General features: G+C 40.6%; 1 protein-coding gene across 10 annotated transcripts in view; it reads left to right on the top strand.

Annotated features, from left to right (window-relative positions):
• Positions 1–27,602, top strand: part of KCNG2 (potassium voltage-gated channel modifier subfamily G member 2) — a 61,900-nt gene that overhangs the window by 11,509 nt on the left and 22,789 nt on the right. For 3 of the 10 annotated variants that reach the window (XM_085220070.1, XM_085220069.1, XM_085220071.1), the window contains exons 2-3: positions 8,257–8,440; positions 22,977–23,794. In XM_085220070.1, coding sequence (XP_085076196.1) covers positions 23,051–23,794 — 744 coding nt within the window. In that variant the 5' untranslated portion in view covers positions 8,257–8,440; positions 22,977–23,050. The other 7 variants (XM_003204691.5, XM_085220067.1, XM_085220068.1 and 4 more) reach the window with 5 other exon arrangements.

The raw sequence follows: 27,602 nt of genomic DNA, 5'->3' as shown, positions 1-27,602 counted from the left end.
CCTCCAGTACAGGAAAGACATGGAGCTGTTGGAGAGGCTGAGGGAGCTGGGCTTGTTCAGCCTGGAGAAGAGAAGGCTGTGGGGTGACCTCTTTGCAGCCTTTCAGTATTTAAAAGGGAATTACAAACAGGAGAAGAATCAACTTTTTACAAGGATAGATAGTGGTAGGGCAAGGGGGCATTCATTCATTCAGGGAATGAAGGTTTAGATTAGATGTCAGGGGGAAGTTCTTCACAGAGAGAGTGGTGAGGTGCTGGAACAAACTGCCCAGAGAGGCTGTGGTTGCCCCATCCTTGGAAGTGTTCAAGACCAGGTTGGATGGATGGGGCCCTGGGCAAGCTGATCTAGTACCAGATCTGGAGGATGATGGCCTTGCTTGTGGCGGGGGGTTGAAACTTGATGACACTTGGTACCTTCCAACCCAAACCTTCTGTGATTATTATACATAGATCACACTGAAAGTATTGCCTCCTATTTATTTCCATGGAAACTACTACAGTTACAAAGAGCACAATGACCCTATCTGAAAATTCTCAGCTACAGAGTGTTATTTTTCAACAGTAACCAATATTAAACATTTTCACTGGCCATTAACAAGAGTCAGCATTCCACGCTTGTAAAAATCTGCACCAGCAAGGGAGACTCACCATTTTGCAACTGCTGTGATGGCATTGTTGCTTGGTAGGTAGATGTTGTCCTCATGGTGTATCTTGCATTGACTTGAACAGGTGGAAGTCAGAAGGCACTAGATCTGGACTATTGGCAATGTGCTCCATTATGTTCAGACTGACTGGTTTGGGGCTGGCATTAGTGTGTCGTAAGAAAAAGGTTGTCTTTTTCTCTGGTCTGACTCTGGAACCTTCAGCTTAGAATTGCAATGTAGTTGTCAGAATTGGTGGTTTGGAAGTGACAAAATAGGAGGAGCAAGAAGCTACTGTGCTGCTAGAAAACCATGATATAGTTGCTGTCACTGAAACCAGGTGGGATAATACCCATGATTGGAATGCGGCTATCAAGCTGTTCAGAAGGGACAAGCAAGAAAGGAAGGGAGCGGGTGTTGCTATCTACATTAGGAAGGGAATAGAATATGAAGAGCTGTCATTTGAGAATAGTCGTGAGCAAGTCAAAAGCCTATGGGTAGCAGAGATTGAGACAACAAAGGGAACCTTGTGATCGCTGTCTACTGCAGGCCACCTGATCAAGTGGAGCCTGTTGATGAGAGCTTCTACCTCCAGCTTCAGGAGGCATTGCAATTGCAAGCACTTGTCCTGCTAAGGGACTTCAAACACCCAGATATTTGCTGAAAAAGTAGCATAACGAGCTGTGGGCAATCCAGGAGGCTCCTGGAATTTGTTGAAGACATCTTACTGAGTCAAGTAGTCAGTGCTGGAACCGATATTCTTGAATAACTTCATCAGTGACATTGACAGTGTGGTTGTTGAGCTATTATTCAACTCCATCCACAGTTCCCTGGTTGTAATCTGCTGATTTGCACAGATGAGCTGATTAATGCACTCTTCATTTTTGTGATGTAACAGATGTGCACGGCCTTCCAGTATATGGCTTAGCTTTCACATCTGTATCACCACTGCTGAAATGTACCACCCACCTCTCCCTTTGCTCACACCCACTCTTTGGTCTCCAGAAATGTTCAGCAAGTGCCAGTGAATGTCACTGGATCTACTGTTTTCTGCATGGAGGAATTCAGTGACACACCTTTGCTTCATCCACACTTTCATGTCAGACTGCCCCTCTGCTGCCATCCACAGAGTAACAAAATGGAAAGAAATATTAGTGGAAAGGTTCTATCTATACTGCCATAAAAACATCCATCTTTGATGTCGTGGGCCAACATAATAAAATAGAAGGCATTACATTTGGAACAGCCCTTCTAGTTTGCTTCTAGTGAGAATGAAGATGAAAACAAATGAATGAATATGATAATTAAATGGATATCCTTCTGCCATTTCCATAATTTTACCAAAGCCAACTAGTGAATGTCAAAGCACCAGGAAAAAATGTGGGTTTCCAGAGATCTGAAGATGGATTTAAAGTATAATATTAATACAGTTATGTGTAGTTTTTTTTTTTTTTTACTGTCTTCAGAACTGCCTTAAACTTTATCTGAAATCAGGTAACATGGTAGCTGTAGGGAGTGATAAATGCGTAAACCTAAAGTAAACTAAATGTTTTAACAGAAAATGAAACAAAGTTCAGTAAGGAAATGTGTTTTTGAGAGTCAGTTGTTTTTTTTCCTTGTGTTTGCACTTATTGACTATGAGAATTCTGGCCCTGCTACGTCCTGCCTTTTTCTGGAGGAACAGTCTATTTCCTGGGGGAAGAGAGGGGAGGAGTATGAGTCTTACAGGGCTGGGAAGCTAGTGTCTGGTTGCATGGGTGGCTAGAGAACAGCAGCCAAACTATAATGGCTTTCAGTTGTAGAGCACTTCAGAGAATGTGTTTACATGGGAGGTACTGCTCAGCATCAATTATAAAGTAGTGAAGTTGTTGTTTTGTTAAAACAAGTGTTAAAGGGATAGATCTGAGCTCGCTCTCATCAGCAAAGGTTTAGCGCATCTCCTCGCCTCTCTCCTGCTCCCAATGCAGTGCAAGGGAATCAGAACAAAACTCTGGTTTCCCCGCAGTGCCTCAACCCCATATACTGCTCACAAGGATTCTGAGGCTGAAAGATAGTCATACACTGAGTGAGAGACTATGGCCTCTCCCCATCCCTGCTTTGTGTCTTTGATTTAGACTGTTGAGGACCTTCACACAAGTCTCTGTTGCATCACCTGATGTAATGTGTGGAGAAGATGCATCTTCTTTTTTCAGGGGTACCTAAAATACTAAAAACATACTTCAGCACATTGAGGCAGGGAGAGAAGACACATTAGACTGTAACTGAACACCAACTGTAAAGTACACATTATCTTTAGGTAGACTTACTGGACTAATGTGCACAGATATCCTCCAGAAAGGATGTGAGTGAAGGACAAGTAAACAACAGCACATGGCATTTCAGCTCTGAACAAGCACTGTGCGAAACAGCACCTCCTTATTTAGCAGATCAGTTTCCTCTGTGGGTGCAAGATCATGTGCCCTAACTTTGATTCTGTAAAGACTTAATTCAGAGCTGCTTATGAATTGGACAAATTCAAAGGAAAATTTTCACTTACCTCATGCTCTGTGAATCAACTTGAAGCTGTGGAGCTGAGCAAATTATGCCTGGACATAAACTAGAGTAGTGTAGTTTGAGTAGAGGCAGAAGGACAGATGAAAGGAAAACAGCTCAGTGTAACCAACCAAGATTTTGTTTCTTTTATGCATGGTCTTCTATGTTCAACTGATAAATGCTCATTTACAGATCAAAAATTAGATGTACAGAGTATTTCCTCAAATTTCCTTTGACTTTCCTGCACGTTGGTAATCCACTATGCAATTTGTTGGCCCCACTATGCTAAAAAAAAATAAGAAACAGATACTAAAACTATTTGTATCCATCAACCTTAGGGACCACAGTCAGATGGTACAATTTTAATCAGGGTATTGGTGTACTGTAAAAGCAGGGTTGAGAAGGAAAAACTTGCTTGCTTATTCATTGACTAAGGAAAGGAAGGAAAGACATTTGTGCTAAGGATGGCATATACTTTTTTTTTTTTGTTCATATAGTGTGCCTCAGGTATACTTCTCAGCATTGAATGGCAGTTGAAATAAGACTAGTCAAGCCTAAGTAGGAATGGGTGCTCAAAGTTTGTCATACTCTCTTGTCAAGAGTATAGATTGTCCTCATATCATCTCATGCCAGTATTGAATTTCAGCAGACCAAATTCTGAAGCTTTTTTGAAGTGCCAAGTGTAATGAGTTGAGATAAATCTGTGAAAGGAGAATATGTGAGGAATGATGAAAAGTGCTGACAGTTAATTAACTTAGTAAACTAGGGTTGCATATCTAACAGGAAGAAAGAAAAGTAGTGAAAAGAAAGGAAAATTGATACTAGTCTTTGTTCTAGATGGTAAAACATTATATGAGAAAAAGAAGCAAATTGAATTTGCAAAATTAAACAGAAAGAAATGGGTGGATTTAGAATAGCACTCATTAGAACATAAGATTATTTACAGTAAAGGTTCCAAGAGAAGAAGGAATATAAGTCAGTAAAACAGAACGACACTGAAATAATGTCCGTTACACTAATTATGCATTTGCTTTTCCACACTCTGAATTTTACAACAGCCTCTAACTGGGTTTGTTTCACTAAAACAGTTATGATTCTTTTTATGGAGAAACTGCAAATGCTGAAAGAGGTACTATAGGAATACTTAATCATATTAAATTTTAGCCTTTGTTATTTAATATGCAATATCCTCTGGATTTGAATAGCCAAATCTTTATTGAGTTTCTGATTTGTGTGTTTCCACTCACCAAGAAATGAAAAATCTACATTTGAGCATATGGAGCTGGAGATCAGTGACAAATGGTGTCCCTCAGGGTCAGCACTGGGACTGTTGCTCTTCAACATCTTCATCAGTGACATCAAAATTAGGATCAAGTGCACTCAGCAAGTTCGCAGATGACACCAAGCTGTGTGGTATGGTTAACATGCATGAGAGATGGGATGCTATTCAAAGAGACCTAGTGAGCCCAGGTGAACTTCATGAAGTTCAAGAAAAACAAGTGCAAGGTGGTCTTGTACCTGGGTCACGTGCATGGGGATTGCCAGGTCATGGCCTGAACCAATGGTTGAGCACAGGTGAGAAGGTGTGGCTAACCCAGGGAGCTCAACTGCAAGCAGTGCATCTGAGTGACCCTGGGCCCAACCCTCCTTACTCGCATTTAAGGGTTAGCAGCTGAGTGAGTAGTGTCTCTGGATAGAGATAGTGTTCTTCTTGAGCTGTCACCAGTCATCAGAAAGGGTGGGATGTTTTTTCTTCTTGTCATCTTCCTTTGCTCCATAGTGCTTGCATCCCACTAGAAGGCAGTGCCATTGCCTTCCTTTGCTCCACAGTCATGACAACCCCACTGTCAATACAAGCAGGGGGACAAAAAGGACAGCCCTGTTGAAAAGATGTTGAGGGTGCTGGTGGATGGCAAGTTGGGCATGAGTCAGCAACTTGCCGTCACAGCCTAGAGTGCCAACCATGTCCTGAGCTGCTTCAAAAGAACTGTGACCAGGGGGTTGAGCAGGGTGATCCTGCCTCTCTACTCTGCACTGGTGAGGCCTCACCTCTGTGTCCAGATGTGGAGTCCTCAGTATAGGAGAAACGTGAACCTGTTGGAGTGCATCCAGATCAGGTCACAAATGTGATCCCCAGTGAGGAGGGGCTGAAGGACCTGAGGCTGTTTAGCTTGTACAAGAGAAGGCTCTGGGCAGTCCTGATGTATGTATGTCTTTCAGTATCTAACGGGGGCTATAAGAAAGAAAGGGACAGACCATTTAGCAGGGTCTGTGGTGACAGGACAACAGGAAATGGTTTCAAACTTGAATGGGGGAGATTTAGATTGGATATAAGAAACAAGATTTTCACAGTGAGGGTAGTGAAGCACTGGAACAGGTTGCATAGAGAGGTGGAAGATGCCTTCTGTTTGGAGACATTCAAGGTCAGGCTGGACCAGGCTCTGAGCAACATGATCTAGCTGTAGATGTCTGCTCGTTGCAGGGGAGTTGGACTAGATGATCTTTGAAAGTCCTTTCCAACTAAACAATTCTGTGATTTGAATAGCAGCATAGCTAATTAACTGTTAGCACTATGTGGGCATACTTCTGTGCATACAGACAAGGAGGCAGTAAAAAATTGACTTTAAATGTAATTTACTTTTGTTACTGTCTGGATAATTTAAAAGCTGTCAGTCATTGCTTATTGAAGGTGTCAGGAAATTGTCATTTGTTGCCCATGTGTTCCATGTTAACAGTGCAACAAATCCTATTGTGTTAGAGCATGCAGCTATAAGTAATGATGAAGAGCAAATGACATCAGTGCACAATGCGCTAAATGAAAATGCAGGGTGAAACTAACTTCTGAGACAAGCAATAAAGAAACATCATCTGAAAAACTGGCTTCAGATCTGTCTGTTTCAGAAATCAGGTTTTAAGGCCTGTGGGGATCGGTTCACGAAAGCTTTGAGGGTAAATTAAAAAGCTTCAATAATCCATATTCAGTCAGAGAAATTGTAAAGAGCAACTTTTGACTTCGTGGCTTAAATTTGATAGCAAGGGATAATTGGAATGAAGTTCTGTGATAGAAAACTGTTTCTTACAGGACTATTTCTTACAACACATGACCAAATGGTATGTGAATTTTATGTGCTGTGCTGTATAAATGTAACTATGAATGTGAAAGAGAAAATGGATCTGATAACAAGGAGCTGGAACTGATGCATGGTGAGTTGATACTGTGAGCTCTGTGTTTGTGGTGAAAGGATCTGTAAAAAAGGAAAAAGTATGAGGCTGTACTAAAGAATAACTTAGAGAGAGATTAAATAATTGGTTTAAAAATAAATTTGCTCAGTTGAGAAGTAAAAGTAAAAACAGTACAAGCATCTCCTTTGCCATTTTATTATTAGGAGAGCAGCAGAAATGAAGTTAAGAGAAAAATAGAAGGTGTTTTATTCATGTTCTAGTAAAAAATAAAATGATCAAGATTTGGTTAAAAGCATTACTCACTTGTGAGGGTATAGGAGTGAATGTCTAAAAATGAGGTGTTTAGCAAAAATTATGATGTATCCTGGAGAATTTGGAATGGAAATGTCTGTGGCAACTATAAAATTTCTCACCACTATCCATCTAGAATGACTGGACGTAGTGGAGCTTTTGCTGTTCCAGTCTTTCAGTATGGAAATAAAGCCATTTGGGAATGTGAGGTAGGGGTGGAAGTGAGAATACATGTTGCCTCTCCCTTTACCTATCCTTATCTTGTTGCTATGATTTTGCACTCAGGAACGCACCTGCGTTGTGGTTTCTCATTCTTTGCTTTCTTCTTTTTCATCTCATTCAATGGAACCTCACTGGAGCTGAGGAGGCACTGTTCTGTTGTCTTTTTGTGTGTGTGCAAAAAAATGGAAGTCTGAAAATCTTAACAGATCTATATGTAAAAAGAGTGAGGACATTTTACACTGTTCTGAATATAGAATTAAAACAAGCCTTCCTAACTTAGATTCCGAAAGACTGTTGTGAGACTACATTTACAGTTTTTCGGCACCTTAGTAGCTGCATATTTATAGTATTTTCTGACAATATGACAAGCAGCACAATATATAAGTATTCTGAAATAGCAACCAGTTAGAGATCACTTGATGTTTATACATGCGTTATAGAAATTGTTTTACTGTTCTGGGCTGGTGAATTGTGTGACCCCAATCTTCTTTTGCTGTAACAAATTGTAAATTGCCTTAACTTCAGTGTGAATGCAGAGCATACATGAAACAGATGCAATAATAGAAACATGAGGTCCTTACATCGGTATTTCAGAACGGGATATTCAGTTGATTTTTTTTATTTTTATTTTTTTGACTGAACATTGTGTTTCTATAAATACAATGAATAGTAAGATTTCACGGGTTTTGAGGAAACCGACTTTTTTTGTACTGTGATTCCTGGAGAATGCTGTTCAACAGGAGAATCTCCTATTTTTAGCTGACAACATTTACCCAGCAGCAGAAGAGGTGATAACTCCTGATGTCTGCTGACCCTTTCACCAGCTTTTTTTGTCATCTGACTCTTCCATGTGCATGTGTGCCTTAGAAGGAATGTGAGAGTACTGTCTGAATGGAAAATCCGTAGCACTTCTGTTACATAAGGACTGTTATGTTTTCCATAAAGCCATTATGAGATCAAGGTAAATTCTTTCAAAAAAAAAAAAAAAAAAAAAAAAAAAAAAAAAAAGAATAATGTGTTCCCTTTTTCAGCTTAGATTACACATATATTGTCATAAATACACATATATGTATTTCTAGCTGCTTTTCATAGTAAATACCTGTGCATGACCAGACACTGGATTGAGCTGTGCGCGCTGGGTACTTGGAAAAAACAGCATCTGCAGTAACTGCATTTAATAGAAGGACTTATACTCTCTGATAGATAATGTTGGAATGTGATCTCCTTCAGTAAAACAAGAAGCACTTAATAATAAATATACCTCTCCAGTGTGAATCTTATGAAAAGCTTCTTCAAGCATAGTGCATAAGTGCAGAACATTTCAGCTTTATGTGCACTACAACACCATAGAAATCTATTCATTTATAACAATACTTTTGCTGTTTCAGACAGCTGATACACAGTGAGAGATCAGCTGATACACAGTGCTGGCTTCTGATATAAGAGTGCCATACTAAGACCTGCTTGGAATTAAATTTGGCAAGGGATATCAAGGACAGTAAGAAGGCCTTCGTTAAGTAAACCAGAATCAAAAGGAAAACTCGGAAAAACGTGGGCCTACTGCTGAATAAGGTGGGTATAATTGTAACAGGCAAAACTGTGGGGGGGAAATCATGCTTGACCAGTCTGGTAGCCTTCTCTGACATCACCAGCTGGGTAGACACGGGGAGAGCTGTGGATGTTGTGTACCTTGACTTCAGCAAGGCTTACGACACTGTCTCCAGTATCATCCATTTGGAGAATGGTATCTAGCAGTGTTCCCCAGTGGTCAGTTCTGGGCCTGGTCTTGTTCAATATCAGCATCAGTGACATAGCTGAAGAGAGAAGAGTCTACCCTCAGTGAGTTTGCTGATGACAAAGCTGGTTAGGGACATGGAGCATCTTCTTTATGAGGAAAGGCTGAGAAACCTGGGATGACATAGCCTGGAAAAGAAGACCAAGGAGATCTTATCAACACAGCTCAGCTATCTGAAGGGTGAGTGTCAAGAGGGTGAGGCCAAGCTCTTTTCAGTAATGTCCAGTGACAGAACAAGGGGCAACAGTCACAAACTGGAGCACAGGAAATTCAGTCTAAGCTTGAAGAAGAACTTTATTGTGTGAGTGGCAGAGTGCTGGAACAGGCTGCCCAGAGAGATTGTGGTGTCTCCTTCTCTGAAGATATTTAAACCTGCCTGGATGCATTCCTGTGCAGCCTTCTCTAGGGAAGTTTCTTTGTTGGGGGTTTGGACTCAATCTCCAGAGTTCCCTTCCAACCCTGTGACTGTGTGATACTTAGAAAAATTACAGATATGGGAAATCTTGTGTTGCTTCCAAGAAATTTGAAAAAAAAAAAACGAACAACGGGTAGCGTTCCCTTCTGTCCTCTGCTTGGAGACTAGGAACCAGGCAGAAGGAAGAAAACAAGATGATGGCTGCATGTATGGTGTTGTGCACAGGGCTTTGGGTTCTACCTTTGGTATGCTGGGCATGCTGACGTGGGATGGGATGCAACTGACCAGGAGGGGCAAGATTATACTGAACAGCAAGCTGTCTGGGCTCATCATCAGTACTTCAGAATAGATGGAACAGGTCCAGAGGATGGCCAACGAAGATGGTCAGAGAGCTGGAGCACCTCTCTTATGAAGACAGGCTGAGGGAGCTGGGCTTGTTCATCCTGAGGAAAGGAAGGCTCCAGGGAGACCTTATAGTGGTCTTCCAGTACTTAAAGGGGGCTCGTAAGAAAGAGACTACAGAAGGGAGAGACTACAGAAGTATGTAGGACAAGGGGTAATGGTTTTAAACTAAAAGAGAGTAGACGTAGATTAGACATTAGGAAAACATTATTTCCTCAGAGGGTGATGAGGCACTAGAACAAGTTGCCCAGAGAAGTCGTGGATGCACCATCCCTGGAGATGTTCAGGGCCAGGCTGGATGGGGCTTTGACCTAGTGGATGTTCCTGCCTGTGGCAGAGGGGTTGGAACTAGGTGGTCTTTAAGTTCTTTTCCAAACCAAACCATTCTGTGATCTGGCAGAGGGATTTATTGTTTGTAGCGCTTGCAGAATAAGTATGCTTTGTGAGTAACAACGTCCTTTCACAGCATGAAAATAACTGCACAGAAACAAAATCCTGTCAGCAGCAGTGATGCTGTAAAATGAACTCCATAGCTTTATTTTCTCCTGATATTTCTGTGTAGCTGCTAGTAGTTGCAGCAGAATAATGGTGAGAAATTTGGCAGAAGCGGAAGGTGTACTGAATAGTGGAGTGCTTTCTCATGGGGAGCATGAATTGTTCATTTGCTAGGCAAATAAATATCTGCAAAAACAATTAGTAGGTAAATAACCTGAGTAAATCACCTCTGAGCATCACCCAAAGTCCAGTATTGTTTTCTTAACATACTACTTTATTACCTGCTTTTATTGCCTCAGGAGCTCTCCTTACTGATGCTTCTTGTAAATCTGTTGTGTCAAAAACCTCTGGACAAGTGGTCCCGTTAGAACTGAGCTTCTTGTATTTCTAATGCTGGAGCAGTTCTCTGAAAATTTTGTTTCAGAGCATGTGTTGACCTTTGTATGTGTTGTGATGTCCTCTGGTCACCAATGTTTTCCACCAAGGTGCCAATGAAATGTTTTCATCTGTTGCACACACAGTTGTTGAGCCTGTTACCTTACCTCTCGCATCTGTTTGTTCTGGTGTTTTTAGAAAGGGACGTGATTGAAGGATTCAGTGTGACTATTGAGCATACAACCATCCCAGTTACATGCAATATTTTACTTGATTTTAAAGCCATCATCTTCACAGCGAAATCCACTAAGTACCACTGTTTTGCTTACGTAAATCCATCAAAGTAGAGATGTGTACAAAGCCAGGTTTTAAAAATGCTATCAGCATTGCTCAGCAGTTGCCTGAAATAATTGCACAGATAAATGAAAAAGCATGACTTTGAATTAAAGGGTTTCTCTACAGCATGCAGCAATGGCAGGACAGGGCAGGAGGAAGTTGGATGCTGAGGATTGGAATTACAGGGAAACGTTGGACTGTTTTAGTTCATTTTCATCCTCTTCTGTAGGTCAAGAGTGTGAGGGATGCATCTATAACCCCAAATTGTGATAGGCCTATCTTGTCACCTTTTTGAGGAAAAAGTCCAAACATCTCCTGCCATCCCAGCAACCGAAAGCATCAACACTTCCACCCAGAACCTCTGGCTTTATCCAGTCAACTTTTTTAGGAAGGTTAGTGTTGTCAGTATAGGCACTGGTCTAAGAGGAGTTCAGAAGAATATAAGATGCCATGAAGTTGGATGACGATTGAAAATTAATATAAATACATGAGGGATACTTTGCTCTTAATTATTTTTTTTTAAGTTTTTTAAATTTAATTCAAGTTGTTGCAGAATTTCTGTTTCACAACACCTGAAAGCTGCAAATGTATGTGTTCCTTACTACACAATACAGAATGGCAGTGGGATCTTCCTCTTCAGATGGAGATGCATATTAATTGTGAAAATGTAAACTTGTATCCAGGGTAAGATCTGGAGAGTCATCTCATTTAAAAACATATCTGGCAGATAGGATTCCTTAATTCTGCCCAGGTAGCATAGGACTGAGAATGCTCACTGCATTATGCAGCAGATATTAGCATTTTGTCATTATTCCAAGTGTTCGGTTTGTGGCACCAAGCCTTAATGGAGCTCTGCAGCAGAGTTACAAACTCCTCTCTGTTTAAAGTTCGCCTCATCCAACAGCTCTAAAAACTGCAATCTCATTTGTATTGTGCTAAAATATGTGTCCCTGTGCATATGGGTAGTTCTATTGGGACAAACAAGGCAGAAGTTCTAAGGACAGAAGAGTCTAAAAGCAGGGTTTTTTAAAATTGTTTACAAGATTCAGGTAGGACATGCATGCGAGCACACGGGCCTGAAAGTAAAAATATATATATATATTTGGTAGTGTACAAACAGTTTAAATGTTTGATATTTCACTTGCCTAGTACCTGGGGGATCGGTTATATTAAAGGACAATGCTGAAATTTAGAAACAAGTATGTTCTTGTTGTAGAATCACAGAATTGTTTAGTTGGAAAGGACCTTCAGAGATCATCTAGTCCAACTCCCCTGCAACGAGCAGACATCTACAGCTAGATCACATTGCTCAGAACCTGGTCCAGCCTGACCTTGAATGTCTCCAAACAGAAGGCATCTTCCACCTCTCTGTGCAACCTGTTCCAGTGCTTCACTACCCTCACTGTGAAAATCTTGTTTCTTATATCCAATCTAAATCTCCCCCATTCAAGTTTGAAACCATTTCCTGTTGTCCTGTCACCACAGACCCTGCTAAATGGTCTGTCCCTTTCCTTCTTATAGCCCCCGTTAGATACTGAAAGGACACCATCAGGTCTCCCCACAGCCTTCCCTTCTCCAAGATGAGATGTGCTGGGGCAAATAGAAGACTCTACTCTACTCTACTCATTTCTCTACTCTAGCTTCTCCTTTTCCCTATGGACTGTAATCTGACAGATACTGTCTACTTGGAGTTGTTTGAATTTGCTTCCAGCTCCACAAATGGCAGAAATGGTTTCTGAAGAGTTTGTGTCTCTTTCTCCTGTTCAAAAAAGGGCCACAAAGATGATCAAAGGGCTAGAAAACCTCTCCTATGAGGAAAGACTGAACAGGCTAGGACTTTTCACTCTGGAGAAGGCCTAAGAGAGACCTCATCACAGAACTTAAAAAGAGCTCCTGAAAGAAAACGAGAGCTCTGTCTTTGCAAGGAACCGCATAGAGAAGACAACAGGCAGCGACTACACTGGGAAAGGTTTTGTGCTGATGGTAGAAAAGAAGTGTTTTACAATGAGAACTATCAGTCACTAGAATAATCTCTCCAGGGGCATGGTGATATCCCCTTCACCAATGATTTTCAGGATGCCAACTAGAGACACTAGATCTCATCTAGTGTCCCTTTTCCCACAAAAGGATGGACTTGATGATCTTCTGAGACCTCTTTCAACCTGAACTGTTGTGTGATTCTACTCCCTTTATAAAATGAATTATGAAGCTTCCTGCTCTTTCAGACAAAATTTGGAGGAGTGAAGGGCTTGCTGTTTCACATCATGTTATCTTTTTGCCTAAGTATATTTTGGTCTTCTTGGGACTTATTCCCAGTCGTGACTTGAGTCAGTGCAAACCTAGCATTTCTGAATAAAAAATTTAGAAAGCATTTTGGAAATATGCATCCAGACACACAGTACAGAAACTGGAGTACCTGAGACAAAGGATGCGTGATGTCTCCATCAGAGACATAGGAGTGCTCTCATAGAAGGTTGAAAATCCCTGGGGTCTGTTTCTGTCAGATAGGTGTGATAATTTCTGCAGGAAATCTACATTCAGCAAAATGGAGCACTAAGGTGAGTGGGCTGCTTCAGTAGAATCCCAGCAGTGGATCTGTCCAATGTCAGGTGTCTCCCAGAGGCGTCAGAATATCTTCCTGCTCCCCATCCCAACCTCTGTTTATGCTTTGTCTTCCCACTGACTTATGTTAGTGGCAGTTTTTAGTCCCCTGATGCCAGAGTTTCTGTACTTCCATGAATTGTGCACAGGTTTATTCTGAGAGACATAACAGTCTCTGGAAAGTACAGCTTTGCTCTTGTGAGGCCCCACCTGGAGTACTTCATCCAAGTTGTAGGCCTCTAGGGGCTCTCTGCACAAGAGGGCTGTGGAGCTCTTGAAGCAGGTCCAGAGGAAGACCATGAAGATGATTAGATGGCTGGAGCACTTCAGTTTAAGAAGTCAGACTAAGAGAATTGGCTTGTTCCACCTAGAGAAGAAAAGACTCCAGGGAGACCTTACAGCAGCCTTTCAGTACTTAAAAGGGAGTTTATAAACAGGAGGGCATCTGACTTTTTACATCGGCAGATAGTGATAGTACAAAGTTTTAAACTAGGAGAGGGAAGATTTAGATTCTATGATTTTGTGATTCTATTCTATAATTGCCATCTGCTGTGCAGTTGAAAGGTGCAAATGGCTTCATAGAAACAATAAATAAATTCTGTTTTAGAACACTGAAAGTGTGTGGAAGTGCACAAAATGTTATTTTATGCTCCTGAGAAAAAGGTAAAGATCTCATACTTTCAGGTAGCTAGACAGACCAAGTCTGATTTTTTAAAGATTTTACGGCAGTAATAATTTCACTGTACAGCTCTGGCAAGTGCAGTAGCACTAGATAACTCATAATCTGCCTAATAGAGACAAATGGCTATGGATGCATGTCAGATTCGAGTTGAGTCAAGTTAATTTAATTTGTTCATTTTACAAATTGAATTGTTTTAGCTAATTACATAGTGTGGAAAAAATGTGACGAGAGTGTTCAGACAAGAAAACTTCCTTTTTGCCTCTACTAAGTTAATGAAGCTATTAAAGAAAATGTGCATTCAGAGTATGCAAACAGTGTCCATCTTATACTGAATTTTGCTGTTACACTTCCTGTTATCATTTTTTTTGTTGTTGCTTTAAGTTGGCCTGATGCAGCCTCTCACCATAGCCCCATATGACTCTGGGGAAGCTTACCTTAGCTATTCTGCTCCAGTACTACACAAGGAGCCTGTCTTTATCAATTAGATGAGGACATCTCAGCTAGGTCACTAAGACTGTCCCCCTGCCTTCTGTAATTCTGATAAACCAATAAAAACAAAATGTTCAAAGTTCTACTTCTTGGACTACGGCCTGTGCCAAGTGAGTTTATGAAGTTATAAATATTGAAGTTTATTGTCAGTAAATACAAAAATATGAAAAATTCAACTATTTGAGTTACATGGAAATTACCCTGTCCCCCTGGTGGTATGTCCTTTAGTAGTTTATAGTAATTTTACTCTGTCCTAATTTTCTTTTTTTTTTTTTTTTTTTTTTTTTTTTTTTTACTTTTTTGAAAGTAAAGCCAGCAACATCTATGGTAATGTAAATGTCTTTGTGATTTTTGAAATCTAGATTTATTCGAAAGCTCCTTTTTGCACTGATGCCTCTACTTCAGCAAGTTTCCTAAAGAATGCTTTAGCTGCTTCTGATGTTACTATCCCACTTTTATTCCTTATGAAATACTTTTTATGACATAAAAGTAGGAAAGCAACAGGCAGAGTTCAGACCCCTCTTGTACATGGAGGAGTACAAACGTGCAGTAAGATTGTTCTTGCTTAGAAAACTTGAAACAAAAACTTGCAAAGAAATGTGAGACAAATACTGTATTTACTGTATAATGATGCTTTAGCATGGAGTGGGGAGCTGAGGTTGAAAGACTTGGATCAGTACTGCTGTAGTTCACTTCTTCCTAATTTTGTGTCCAAGTCACAGTCTCTTTTTGACTTTACTTACTGCTTATGTTTTGGTATGTTATTTGATCTACTTGAACACATGTAGAACAGTTACTTTAGCAAGGGAATTTGAGTGTAAACATAATACTGTTGCCCAAGGTAGTCTAATGCAGCTTTTATGAATGCTCTGTTGTCATGGAAAAGTATCAGACCATGCAAAAATATTCGATGAGGACAAACTCTGAAGCTAATCCACTGAGTTAGAAGTCTACTTTTTGCTAAGCTGTGTCTGTTTTATTGTTTCCATATGCTAGTTGTCTCATTTCCTTTTCTTTTCAAAATTTCTGTATTGCATCCCATCTGTTCTGTGTTCTCTAAGCCTCTGGGGCAGGTGCTGTTGTCTCCTTATGTTTCCACTATGCCTGGAAGGAACTCCAGGTTCTACTAGAATGTAGTAAGTACAAAAGTAAAGTGAATCTCCTGAATGTTTAACTCTGTCTTAACTCTAATGACACCAAATGTAAGGTCAATTGCATGTTTAAGTTTTACTACTAAAATAACTGTGTACGTTGTAAATTATAAATAATGTCACAGTAAGTTGTGGGAATTGCTTTGGTAGTAGGCAGCATTGTCAGCTTCCAATATGTTTCTGACTGAAAATGGCTGAGCACTGCAGGATGGATTCACTGAATCAAGTCTCCTTGGACTTGAGAGAAAACATTTTTTGTGTTCACCCTAATCTATGTTTCATGTAAATGACTTTAAATTATGACACAATAACCTATACTCTGTCAAAGCGTGTTTCATTTCATGTGGAAAATTTTAAAACATTGGTTACTAAAAAGCTTCATGGTTTTCCTTTTGCTTCCATAGTATGAGTGTAAACCTTCAGAACTTTGTAACTTACAACAAAAGTTAAAATAGAGTATTTGCAAAATCACAGAATACCTGAGATGGGAAGGGACCTCTGGAGGTTATTTACTTTGACCACCAGTAGGTCAGCTGGAGATTGTATCCAGATGGTTTTGAGTATTCCCAAGGAAGGAGACTACATGACCTCTCTTGGCAACCTTCACAGCACCAGTTTCTTAGCCTTAAGAAAAATACAGGAAATAACAACAATTTCCTATATTTCTATTTGTGCCTCTTGTCCTTTCACTAGACATGACTGAAAGAGTCTGGCTCCATCATCTTTACTGCCTCCCATTGTGTACTTAGACACAGGTAAGATCAACCTGAACCTTCTCCAAGCTGAGCAGTTGCAACTCTTTTAGTCTTTCCTTATATGCTGGATGTTCTTAGCTCTTAATACTTTTATGGCCCTTTGGTGGTCTTGCTCCAGGGCATCCAAATCTCACTTATACTAAGGGAGGCCAGAACTGAATGTCACTGCAAATGTATCTCACCAGTATCTCACCTCTCAACCTGCTGGCAGCAATCTTCCTAACAGCTGAGGATGCTGCAAGGGTATGTTGCTGGGTCGTGGCTGGTTTGTATTCCACCAGGACCTCAATTTCCTTTTATGCTTTCTAGCTGCTTGGCACCCTACTTGTATACGGGCATGGGGTTGTTCTTTCCCAGGGGCAGGACCTTACATTTTCTGTTTGTTGAACTTCAAGAAGTTACTGTCAGCCCATTTCTCCATCATGCCCAGGCCTCTGTGAGTGCAACTGATGCCTCAGCAGCTACTTTTGTCTGCAAAATAGGTGAGTATGTACTCTGTCTCATCTCACAAGGTCATTAATGATGATATCAAAAAGTATTGGACATTACTAGTGACTGCTACATTCAAGTTGCACTTTTTGCCATTTGATCACTACCCTCTGAGCTCAGCAGTTCGAACGGTTTTCAGATCACTTCACCATCTACTTAATCTAGTTTCTGTTTAGTCAGTTTCTCTGTGAGGATACTGTGGGCATCCCTGTCAAAAGGATTGCTAAAATCAATATGAAAAGTATTCACTGCTCTCTCCTTGTCCACCAAGCCTGTCATTTTGTCACAGAAGGTTACTAGGTTGGTCAGGCAGATTTCCCTCTTCTTAAATCCTTGCTATCTGTTTCTAATCTCCTTCTTCATGTGTTCCAGTGGCTTCCAAGATTATTTGCTCCACCGCATTTCTGGGGATCAAGGTGAGGCTGACTGCCCTGTAGTTTCTTTGATCCTCCATCCTGCCCCTCTTAAAGATAGGAGTGACATCTATTTTCTTCCAGTACTCAGGAGTGTCTCCTGATTGAAAGATTTTCAAGGATTGCCTAACAGTGACATCAACCATCTTGCTTGGTACTTATGATTGTATGCTATCAGGTTCCATAGGCATGAGTATGTCCAATACAGTCAGGTTTTCCTAGCTGGGTATTTCTTCACAAGGGGTGAGTTTTCTGTGTTTCATACTTTCCCTTTGGTCTTGACAGCTTGGGATTTCTGTGGGCAAGTCTTAACAGTAAAGACTAAAGTAGATGGAATTAGATAACTTAGCCATTTCTATTACCACTATGTCTGCTGTGCCATTCAGTCAAAGGCCAATGTTTTCTCTCATCTTTATTCTGTAGCTGATACAAACAGAATCTCAGAATCACAGAACTGTGGGAGTTGGAAGGGACATCTAGAGATCATCAAGTTCAACTCCCTTGACAAAGCAGGTTCCCTAGAGTAGATTGCATAGCTAAGCATCCAGGCAGGTCTTGAATATCTCCAGAGAAGGGGACTGTACTACCTCTGGACAGCCTGTTCCAGTGTTCAGTCACTATCACAATAAAGAAGTTCTTTCTCTTATTTGTATGAAACTTCCTGTGTTGCAGTTTTTGCCCATTGTCCCTTGTCCCATCACTGCACATCACTGAAAAGAGCTTGGCTCCATTCGTTTGACTCCCGCACTTTATAACAGTGATGAGATTTGTTCTCAGTCTTCTCCAGGCAGATCTCCAGATCTCTCAGCCTTTCCTCATAAGGCAGACAGTCCAGGCCCCTAGGCATCTTTGCAATCCTTTGCTGGACTCTTTTCAGTAATTCCCTGTCTTTTTTGAGCTGAGGAGCCCAGGACTAGGCATAGTACTCCAGATATGGCCTCATCAAGGCAGAGGATACAGGGAGGATCACCTCCCTCGACCTGCTGGCCACACTATTTATAGTGCACTCAGGATGCCGTCAGCTCTCTTAGCTACAGGGGCATACTGCTGGCTCCTGGTCAACTGTTTGTCCACTGGGACACCCAGATCCTTCTCTGCAAAGCTCCTTTCCAGCAGGTCATCTCCTATTCTGTATTGATGCATGCGGTTATTCCTCCCCACTGGTAGGACTCTGCACTTGTATTTGCTGAACCTTATAGGATTCATCTCTGCCCAACTTTCCAGCTTGCCCAGGTCTTGTGGAATGGCAGCACAGTGTTCTGTGTGTCAGCCACTCCTCCTGGCTTCGTATCATCAGCAAACTCACTGAGTGTGGACTCTGTCCTTCCAGCTGTGTCGTTGATGAAAACGTTGAACAAGACTGGGCCCAGAACTGACCACTGGGGAACACCCCTAGCTAGGGGTTTCCAAATGGACTTTGCACCATTGATCACAACCCTCTGAGCTCTGACAGTCAACCAGTTCTCAATACTGCTTATTATGCACTCATCTATCCCACTCTTCTTAAGCTTACCTATGAGAATGATATTGAAGACAGTGTCATAAGCCTTGCTGAAGTCAAGGCACACAACATCCACAGCTCTCCCCTTATCTACGCAGCTGGTGATGACATCAGAGAAGGATGCCAGATTGGTCAAGCATGATTTCCTCTTGGCATATCCATGCTGACTACTCCTGATAACCATCTTTTCTTCCACTTGCTTGGAGATAGCATTTGAGACCAGTGAAAACACATGTAAAGCCAGATATGACTTAGATGCAAAAATGCTGATAAAACAGGATGCTGAAGAATGTTTGTGAGAAGAAAGTTGATGAGGGCAGGCAAGGTGAAAAGACCAAAAGTGGGGAAATAGTTCCCTCTCCATTGAGGGGGAGGCTTTGGGTATTCATTTAAATACTTCGGTGAAAAATATCTGTATGCTGTATGAACAGCAGCATGCTGTTCTTGTCTGAACTTGTGTGTGTATGGAGACACACACTTGCATGCATATAGAGGCCAAAGAAATTATTTCTCAGTGTATAAAAATTGTTTGGCTCTGCTTTAAAAAGGAAAGAATCCATAGTTTGTATAACCCACCCTATATGAGATCATGTAACTGAAACATTTATATAGCATTTCTTCCACAGCATTTAAAAATGGTGAACAACAATATCAAGTCAAATTCTGTCGTGTGTCACTGCACAGGGCAGCTTATTCCATTTTATTAGTATTTTAATAGTTCTTCCTGCACCCATGTGTCTGATCAAACAGTATAAATGCCAGATAGATTATAATGTAGTATCACTTCTGGATGCATTGGCTTTTAAAGTTAATCTTGAATGGGATACTTCACAGCTTTGTCAAATAGTGCTGTTGTGCTCTTTATATCTGTTGTAATTTCCGTGGAAGTAAATGGGAGGCATTACTTTTAGAGTGCCCTATATATATTCACAAAATAAAAAGTTAACCGTCTGTAAGTCAGAGATTTGGTAATAAAAAATATGCTTCCAGATTTTCACATTCAGTTAGCTGCTGCTTGGAAGAAAGAAGGAACAGATAAACGATTACATTCAGAATACTTTTATGAAATGTATCTGGTTCCTTTATGCAACAACCTGCTATGTGGAGTAGAGGGGAAAAGCAAATCCCGGCCTTGATGTCAAAACAATATAAAGTAGTTTTTAAATGTTGACTTGTGTAACAGCCAAGGCATGAAAACAAAAGCACATTGCCTGGAGTAGTGATGATGAATATTTCATCTTACTGACAAAAAGCAACAAGAGACTAAATCCTTAAAGCAAATGCTGTGCTGACAATGCACTCTCATTATGACAGTAACGGTATTTGCAGTCCCAGCTGCACTCAAGCCGGTGCTATAAAAGCACCCATTTCTCAAAATACGCATTGCTGCTACTTGTCCTTCACTGGCCCCTAGTCAGAGGAATGAGCTTTGGTCTGTTGTTTGGTATTGGATATCTGAACAAATTTTTTCTGATCCAGATGAAGCTAGAGGCATTCTGGCATCATTAGCTCTTCTGAAATTTTTACACTGACTAGAAGTATATGTTGGTGTTAGAGCACACTTTTTTGTATGTAACCCAGCTTTTCTCTAACTTTTTTCAACACAAATGCCTTACAAAAATTTAATGCTTATCTTCAGTGAAACATAGAAGGAAGAGTGCCACTGCTATTGCTGTGTGGCTGTAATATTTAGAGTGTGACTCATGGCCTTGAGTAGCAAGCACTCACTACTTGTTGGAGATTGTTTTGATTAAGTCTAATGAACTGAGAGGTAATGAGTTGATTATGGATTAAGGAGATGCTTCTCTGTCAGTGTATTCTAATGTATGCTCTATCTTTTCCTAGCACCCACCTGTTCAGTGTTCTCTGCAGCCTGAAATATGGGACTCAAAGGGAATTAGAGAATGTTGCTTCTAAATTATGGAATTACTGCCTTATGGTAACCATCAGGATGAGGACTTCCTTTACACTTTTTCTTCTTTATTTTTTTCGGTTTGCAGATTTTCCACATTCTGTGCTTAAGATTGTTCACCATCACTGCATCCATTCTTTGTCCAGTCTTTTACATAGTCCTAATACTGACACCAGTTTCTTGTTTCCTTCTTACTACTTACATGCTATTACACAGTGGCATTTCAAGACGTACTATTACTGATGATTTGGAGAAACAGGTGTGGAGAACTTAGGTGGAGAGCTTTTTTAAAGGTGAGGAAGCAACATAGCAGGTGAAAAAATGTGTTCAGGAGATCTGTGGATTGTGATGTAGTAAAGGAGGGGTAAGCAGAAAGCACAAACTGAATCCTGGAGTTACACACAGTGCTTAATTTGATAAGGCAGAGTAGAACAGTAGATTAGACTACTTAGCCCCCTGAGCAAAGCTTCTTGCAAGGAGAATCTTTTGCCTTACATTAAAAAGCTTCTAGTTTCCTTTTTGTCTTGCAGCCTGAGTAGGAAAGTATGGTAAAGTTATGTTCCTAGATTCTTTTTGCCATCCTTGTGAGATTACAGTCACACAGAGACACAGAATTGTAGGGGTTGGCAGTGGCCACTGGGGATCAAGTCCAGCCCTCCTGTTAAAGCAAGTTCCCTGGCTGGGTGGATCCTGAGTATCTCCAGAGAAAGAGACTCCACAGCCTCTCTGAGCAGCTAGTTCCAGAGCTCTCACAGTTAGAAGTTCCTCCACATGTTTGTATGGAACTTGCCGTGATGCAGTTTCTACCCACTGCCTCTTGTTCTTTTGCTGCACGCCACTGATAGGAGCGTGGACCCACTGACTCAGCTCCTGCACTTTAGATATTTATTTATTTATTTATTGAGATCCCCTCTCAGTCTTCTCTTTTCCAAGCTGCAGAGTCCCATATCTCTCAGCCTTTGCTTGTGTGGGAGATGTTTCAGACCCCCAGTCATTTTAGTGGCCCTTCACTGGACTCTCCAGAAGTTCCCTGTCTTTTTTGAGCTGAGGAGCCCAGAACTAAACACAGTACTCCAGATGTGGCCTCACCAGGGCAGAGGAAGTGGGGAGGATCACATCCTCTGACCAGCTGGCCTCACTCTTCTTCATGCACCCAAAATATCATTGTTTGTCATGGCCAACCTGATGTCCACAGTGACACCTAAGACCTTCTCCTCAGAGCTCCTTTCCAGCATGTTTTCCCCCACTGAGACCAATGGGAAAAATCCAGATTATTTCATCCCAATTGTTTGTTCAGAAATGTCTGTCAGGAAGAGGGCAGAACAGTCAACACCTTACACCAACCTGTAGCCTAATGTGATCATGTGGATTCTGCATTATCTGGAAATAAAAGCAGCAGGTGGGTTGCTTCCAGCTCTGCTTTGTTGTGAGGTTCAGTCTCCCATTTTGGAGCTGCTGCCAGGCTGCAGGGCACCCTTTTCACCTTCATCAGACAAAAACATACCAGAATCTCAGGCAGCACCCGTGATCCAGAGCATTTCTGTTCCAAATCACCACCTCACTCGCAGCTGGGATCTGCACCTCTGTGCAAGAGATGTTATTATACTTTATGGCTGTTACCTCAACATTGAGAGCACAGCTTTTCTTCTTTTTGGAGGGTGGGACTCTTCTGGTAGATACGCCCAATACAGCTTTTAATCCACTTTATTGGGCTGCCAGTGGCAAATGAATCTTGATAGTACATGCTCTGCACTTAAGCACCCAAGCTGGTTTGGGTGCTGCCTGCAGATTCTCAACTCCAACATATTCATTGCAGTTGATATCTAAGATTGGTATATTTTAAATAGGAATTACCAGCATTACTGCAATCATATTTCTGGTTGTACTGTAGGCATACACTTTATCCTCATGCTTCAGGCGTTTTTGTAATTAATAAATAAAGTAGATGGGCCAAAATAATAAAAACTTAAGTTGCTAAAATGAAAATTGCCATTTATCTAAAAGCCCCAGTTTCTCTTCCCTTAATGCCTGGGATATTGCTTAAACCTCTAGAAAAGACATTTCTGAAAATGATAATAAACTGTTTTTATTCCCAGTCATTCACTGACTAAACTCTCTAGAAGTAGACACGGCTTCCAACCTTACTGCAGTTTAAGTTCTTAATTTCTGGGTACAGAGCGAGTATAATTCTAAGATAATAGGATGAAAAGTAATGTCATGGAGAAAAGTTTCTTGGGATAGTTTTTTTCTCTAGCAAAGCCCTCATTTTATTGCCGTTTAAAAATTCTGTTTCACAGACCGACTCTCCAATCAAGATCCAGATGCCTTTCTTTGAGTAGCCTCCCAATGACCTCAGCAAACGTATCAAGAAATGGCATTACTCACTGGGAATGCAGATCCTGCGTTCAGCTCCTACTCCTTCAGTAAGTTGGAAAATTTGTGTGAAGTGCAAACCAAGAAAGGATTTTTCTACAGAAAGGCCAAACTTTTGCACCCCAATGAAGACTTGTGCTACTTAGCACGCCTGGATGACCGGACCAGATTTGTGATCATCAATGTAGGTGGTATTAAATACAAAATTCCTTGGACCACCTTGGAGAACTGCCCTTTGACCAGGCTTGGGAAGCTGAAGTCTTGCAACAATTATGATGAGATCATGAACATCTGTGATGACTATGATGTTAGCTGCAATGAATTTTTTTTTGACCGTAATCCTAGTGCCTTCAGGACGATCATGACTTTCTTGACAGCTGGGAAGCTGAGACTTCTCAGGGAGATGTGTGCTCTTTCTTTTCAGGAGGAGCTTGTGTACTGGGGGATAGAAGAGGACCACCTGGAGTGGTGCTGTAAAAAGAGATTGCAACAGAAAGAGGAGGAGGCAGCTGAAGCCAGGATGTATGAAGGGGAGATGATGTTTAGTGAAACTACTCAATGTGCCTTCCAGGACAATAACTGGTTGAGTTTGTGCATGAGAAATCTCAGGGATATGGTGGAGAACCCCCACTCAGGGATTCCAGGGAAGATCTTTGCTTGTATTTCAATCTCTTTTGTTGCCATCACTGCAGTCAGCCTCTGTATCAGCACCATGCCAGATGTCAGAGAAGAAGAAGATCGGGTGAGTGCAGCTTTTCTCAGAGTAAAGTATTTTGCCTTGCTGTCTCCTTGGGGAAGGTGACAGGCAAAGTGACCAAGGAGTTTTGGTATTTGATATTCATTTTCACAGGTTGCCCAGAAAGTTGTGGTTGCCCTATTCCTGAAGGTGTTTAAGGCCAGGTTGGATGGAGCCCTTAGACTGGCTTAGTGATTGGCAGCTCTGCCCATGGAAGATGGGGTGGAACTATTTAATCTTTGAGGTCTCTTCCAGCCCAAGCCATTCCATGATTCATGATACAGAAACGTTTATACCTCTTAATCTTCACCAATTTGCACAAAGAGATAGCTTTATCTAACAGATTTATTTTCTGTTACTGTTAACAAGATGATAAACTAGCTGCTGTGGTTATAAAAATTAGCTTTGCTTGAGACTTAATACTTTGAAGTGTTAAAAGCTAACAGATCCATTTTCGTTAAAAGTACTTTAACATACTGCTTTTAATGAATTATCAGCACCTGATTGTAGAAAACATGTTTAAAAATACTTTGATGCTATAGGCGAGGTAAAGGGCAGGGAAGCTGGGGCAGCAGTGTAACAGCAGAAACAGTAAATGTCCCAGTTTTCAGACGTATGTAGTATTCTCAAATGTAATTTGTGGATGCTTCATGCCCTTGAAAATCAAGTCTATGGATATTATGTTTATTTCAACGAATTTCCTAAGGGTTTAGTGCTTTACTCGTGATTCACGTTCCTAGGATTAGCTGTATGTAGGCCAATGAGAGCTCATCTGAAGACAGATAGAGAAGGGTGTTTACATTTTCATTAGTATGCGCTAAAATAAGTGGGTGAAAGAGTTTGTAGCCTCTTTCTTTAGTTATACTCAAATCTGTCAAAGATGGTAAATATTTGGCCATCTTTTTCAACTCCATGGTCATTAAAGGTGATTGTGAAATTGACCTACCAACGCAGTACTTCATCCAGTTGAGTTCTGTCTATTAACTGAATGCTGAGCTCTTCTACAGTAGATTTTTCTTTGTGTGCTGTCATCCAAGTGCTGAATGGCTTGTTGCTCACTGCTGTTGAGAGAGTGGTCATTAACTGGCAGGAGACACTTAGTGTTTTGTACCGTTGAAAGTAAAAAGCATGTTGATGGAATGGATCCAGCAATTCCACAGAATCCCATGCTGCATTTGACTGAGTACTTCATGTGCAGTTAAACCCTACTCTCTGTTTGCATGCTCAGGTTAGGTATCAGCTGAGTTGCATGATTTGAATCAAACTTACTCAATAGCAGCAGTTCACTCCAAGAAAAAAAGGACATCACATTTGGCATGTTGCTTAACAGTTGAGTTATAATAAGATCTTTGTTTTTAAGGCTTTTTATCATCTCAAATGTGAGGATAGCTAAACTAGGTACAAGTTAAAAGTTATATTGTCCTAGTGAGTAAATAATTTTTAAAAATATTATTTCCAAAATGCATGCCTTTTACTCTAATTAACTAGAACTGCTACAGTAAGCTGGAATTTTAAGCACAAGGGGTATTTTACAGTTGAAAACTGCAGTGCATTCAGTGTTTACATGTCCCTGGGATTAAGTGAGAACTGAACAGTTGCTGGCAGAATGATCAATTAGAGGTTAGGTGCCTTATATTTTTACTAATTATCTAAACATAAATGGGGACTATCCACTAATAAAATTTCTTGGGTGGAGCACAGTAATAAAAAGGATAAAGCAAACATGTTACTGGAGTTCTTGGTAAGCTGGAGCCATTAAAAGCACATTTTCTTACAAGCAAGTATGAAATTGTACAATGAAAATGAACACCAATTTGCTCTCACAGAAGTGGAAAGTCTGGAAAGGATTTAGAGGAAAAGCAACTGAAGGTGAGTTCCTACTGCAGTATAAAGTCAAAAAGGTTAATGTAGCCCTTGAGTAGGAAGCAGTTATTAGAAGCCAGAAGATTTTGTGGCTGTATGTGGCACTGGTGCAACTGACATAAGAATACTGCAGTCAGTTCTCGCGTTCATTTTCTGGTAGCTTTTTCATTAAAAAAAAATATATATATATACACATGTATATATAGGAGAAGCTGTGAAAAAACTACATATTAGGCATCTGGAGAAAATGCCATACAGTAAGAAACTTAACATTTTCATTTGTCTGGGTTATCAAAAAGAAGATTTTAGGGTGACCTGATGAAGCAAAAAAAGAGGTTTTTTGGGGGAGAGTGAAAATACATCATCTAGAAGACCTTCAAAATAAGCAGAGAAGGGATGTGTGATTCAAAGCTGTAACCTGATAAACATAGTTGTCTATGTTCAGTATCACAGTGATTAATTACTGGGGCAGACTAGGAAGAGAATTAGTGAATCTTGTATTTTTTTATGTTTTCAGTTCAAAGTTTGATGCCCTTCTGGTTGTTAGCCTTCAGCTAAACACATTCTACTTAAATCAGAAATAAATTACAAATTTCTCTTCAGGTTGCAAAGGTGAAATGCTTGTGATAAAAAGGAGATCAGAATAAATGATCTGTTTTTCTGTGTCTTTAGACTCTAAAAGTGCAGAGCTCCTGTAAATAAGCTTTGTTCTCCCGTTTGCACTGAGGACAGCAGACAGAGTGGAAATTGTTTTTTATTGAGACAAAGGTATTTCTGTAGCACAAGGAATAGGTGAACGATCACTTTTAACATAGCTTATTTTATGTAATGTTCCTTGCCTGCTAACTGGGTCAGTGCAGGTCAGCACTGTATTTGAATTGTAATTAGTTGTGCCAGGAGACTTGCACAGTGGCTGATTTTTGTCCTGTACAAATGAATGTAAATTTTTATGGAGATGTTCTCAGCTTCTGGCAGGTTGGGCAAGAAGTCAGGCGTCTCCCATGTGGAATGGCCCATGCAGACCTAGGCTGCGTGTCGTCTGTGCATGGTTCAGCAAGCCAAAGTACATCATCAAATAATAGTGTGGAGAGAAGAGAGCTCATACGAATTCAAAATCATGCTAATGTGGTATCCTAAGTACTCTGTGTAAAATCTGTGCCTAGGGATAGCTATTTGTCCGATTTTGCAGTCTCCTAATTAGAAGAAAATGCATCTGCATTCCTTCTTGCTAAGGAACAAACAAACAGTAAATATTGTTTCAAGGACACACAGTACTCAGTGTGTACATTTTCCAAGCTATTTGGCTGGAGTTATTGTTATGGTTCTATGTCAGAGCTGTCCTCATAAGCACTCCAATTAACAAGCAGTGGTCTTTTCCCTGAGCTGGCATTTTTTGGAAAGCAAGAGGTTTATATGCCACCCTATGTCCTGTTACTTCTACAGGGAAAGAGAGGAACCCATAGTGAACAAAACATGCTGAAGTACAATTTTGCACACCCTGGTCTTTTAATATGATGTGAATGGTAATTCTCAGCTGTAACTCTCAGTGATGTTCTGCAAAGGTGTAAGTGACCTCACACAGTTGTAAATTAAGACCTTGAAAGACTCAAGTAATTAACAAGTGCACGAGGAAGTTATTTTATGTGTTTGCTTATCTCTTTTAAAATACAGAAGAAGAATCAGTCAAACATTCTGTTAATTTTATTAGCTGCTCCAGATGTTCTATGACAATCCCTCGTGGTAAGAGTGTGGGAAGGATAGTGTTCTGTGCAGTGTAGCCATTTTATTCCAATTAATGGTTGCCCTGATTCATATCAAATGTTACTCTTTCCAGTTAGTCATCAGATTCAAGGCAGAATTAAATGCTAAACTACTAACCAAACACAGACATGCATTTTGTGCTTTTTTTGGTTGTTAGCTTTTATTTACTAATTAAATAAAAAAACACCAA

The sequence above is a fragment of the Meleagris gallopavo genome, chromosome 3 (assembly GCF_905368555.1).
Source record: "Meleagris gallopavo chromosome 3, MGAL_WU_HG_1.1, whole genome shotgun sequence".
In the NCBI taxonomy this organism is placed as follows: domain Eukaryota; kingdom Metazoa; phylum Chordata; class Aves; order Galliformes; family Phasianidae; genus Meleagris; species Meleagris gallopavo.
The sequence above is the reverse complement of the archived record's forward strand: the minus strand, read 5'-3'. Positions and strand labels throughout refer to the sequence as shown.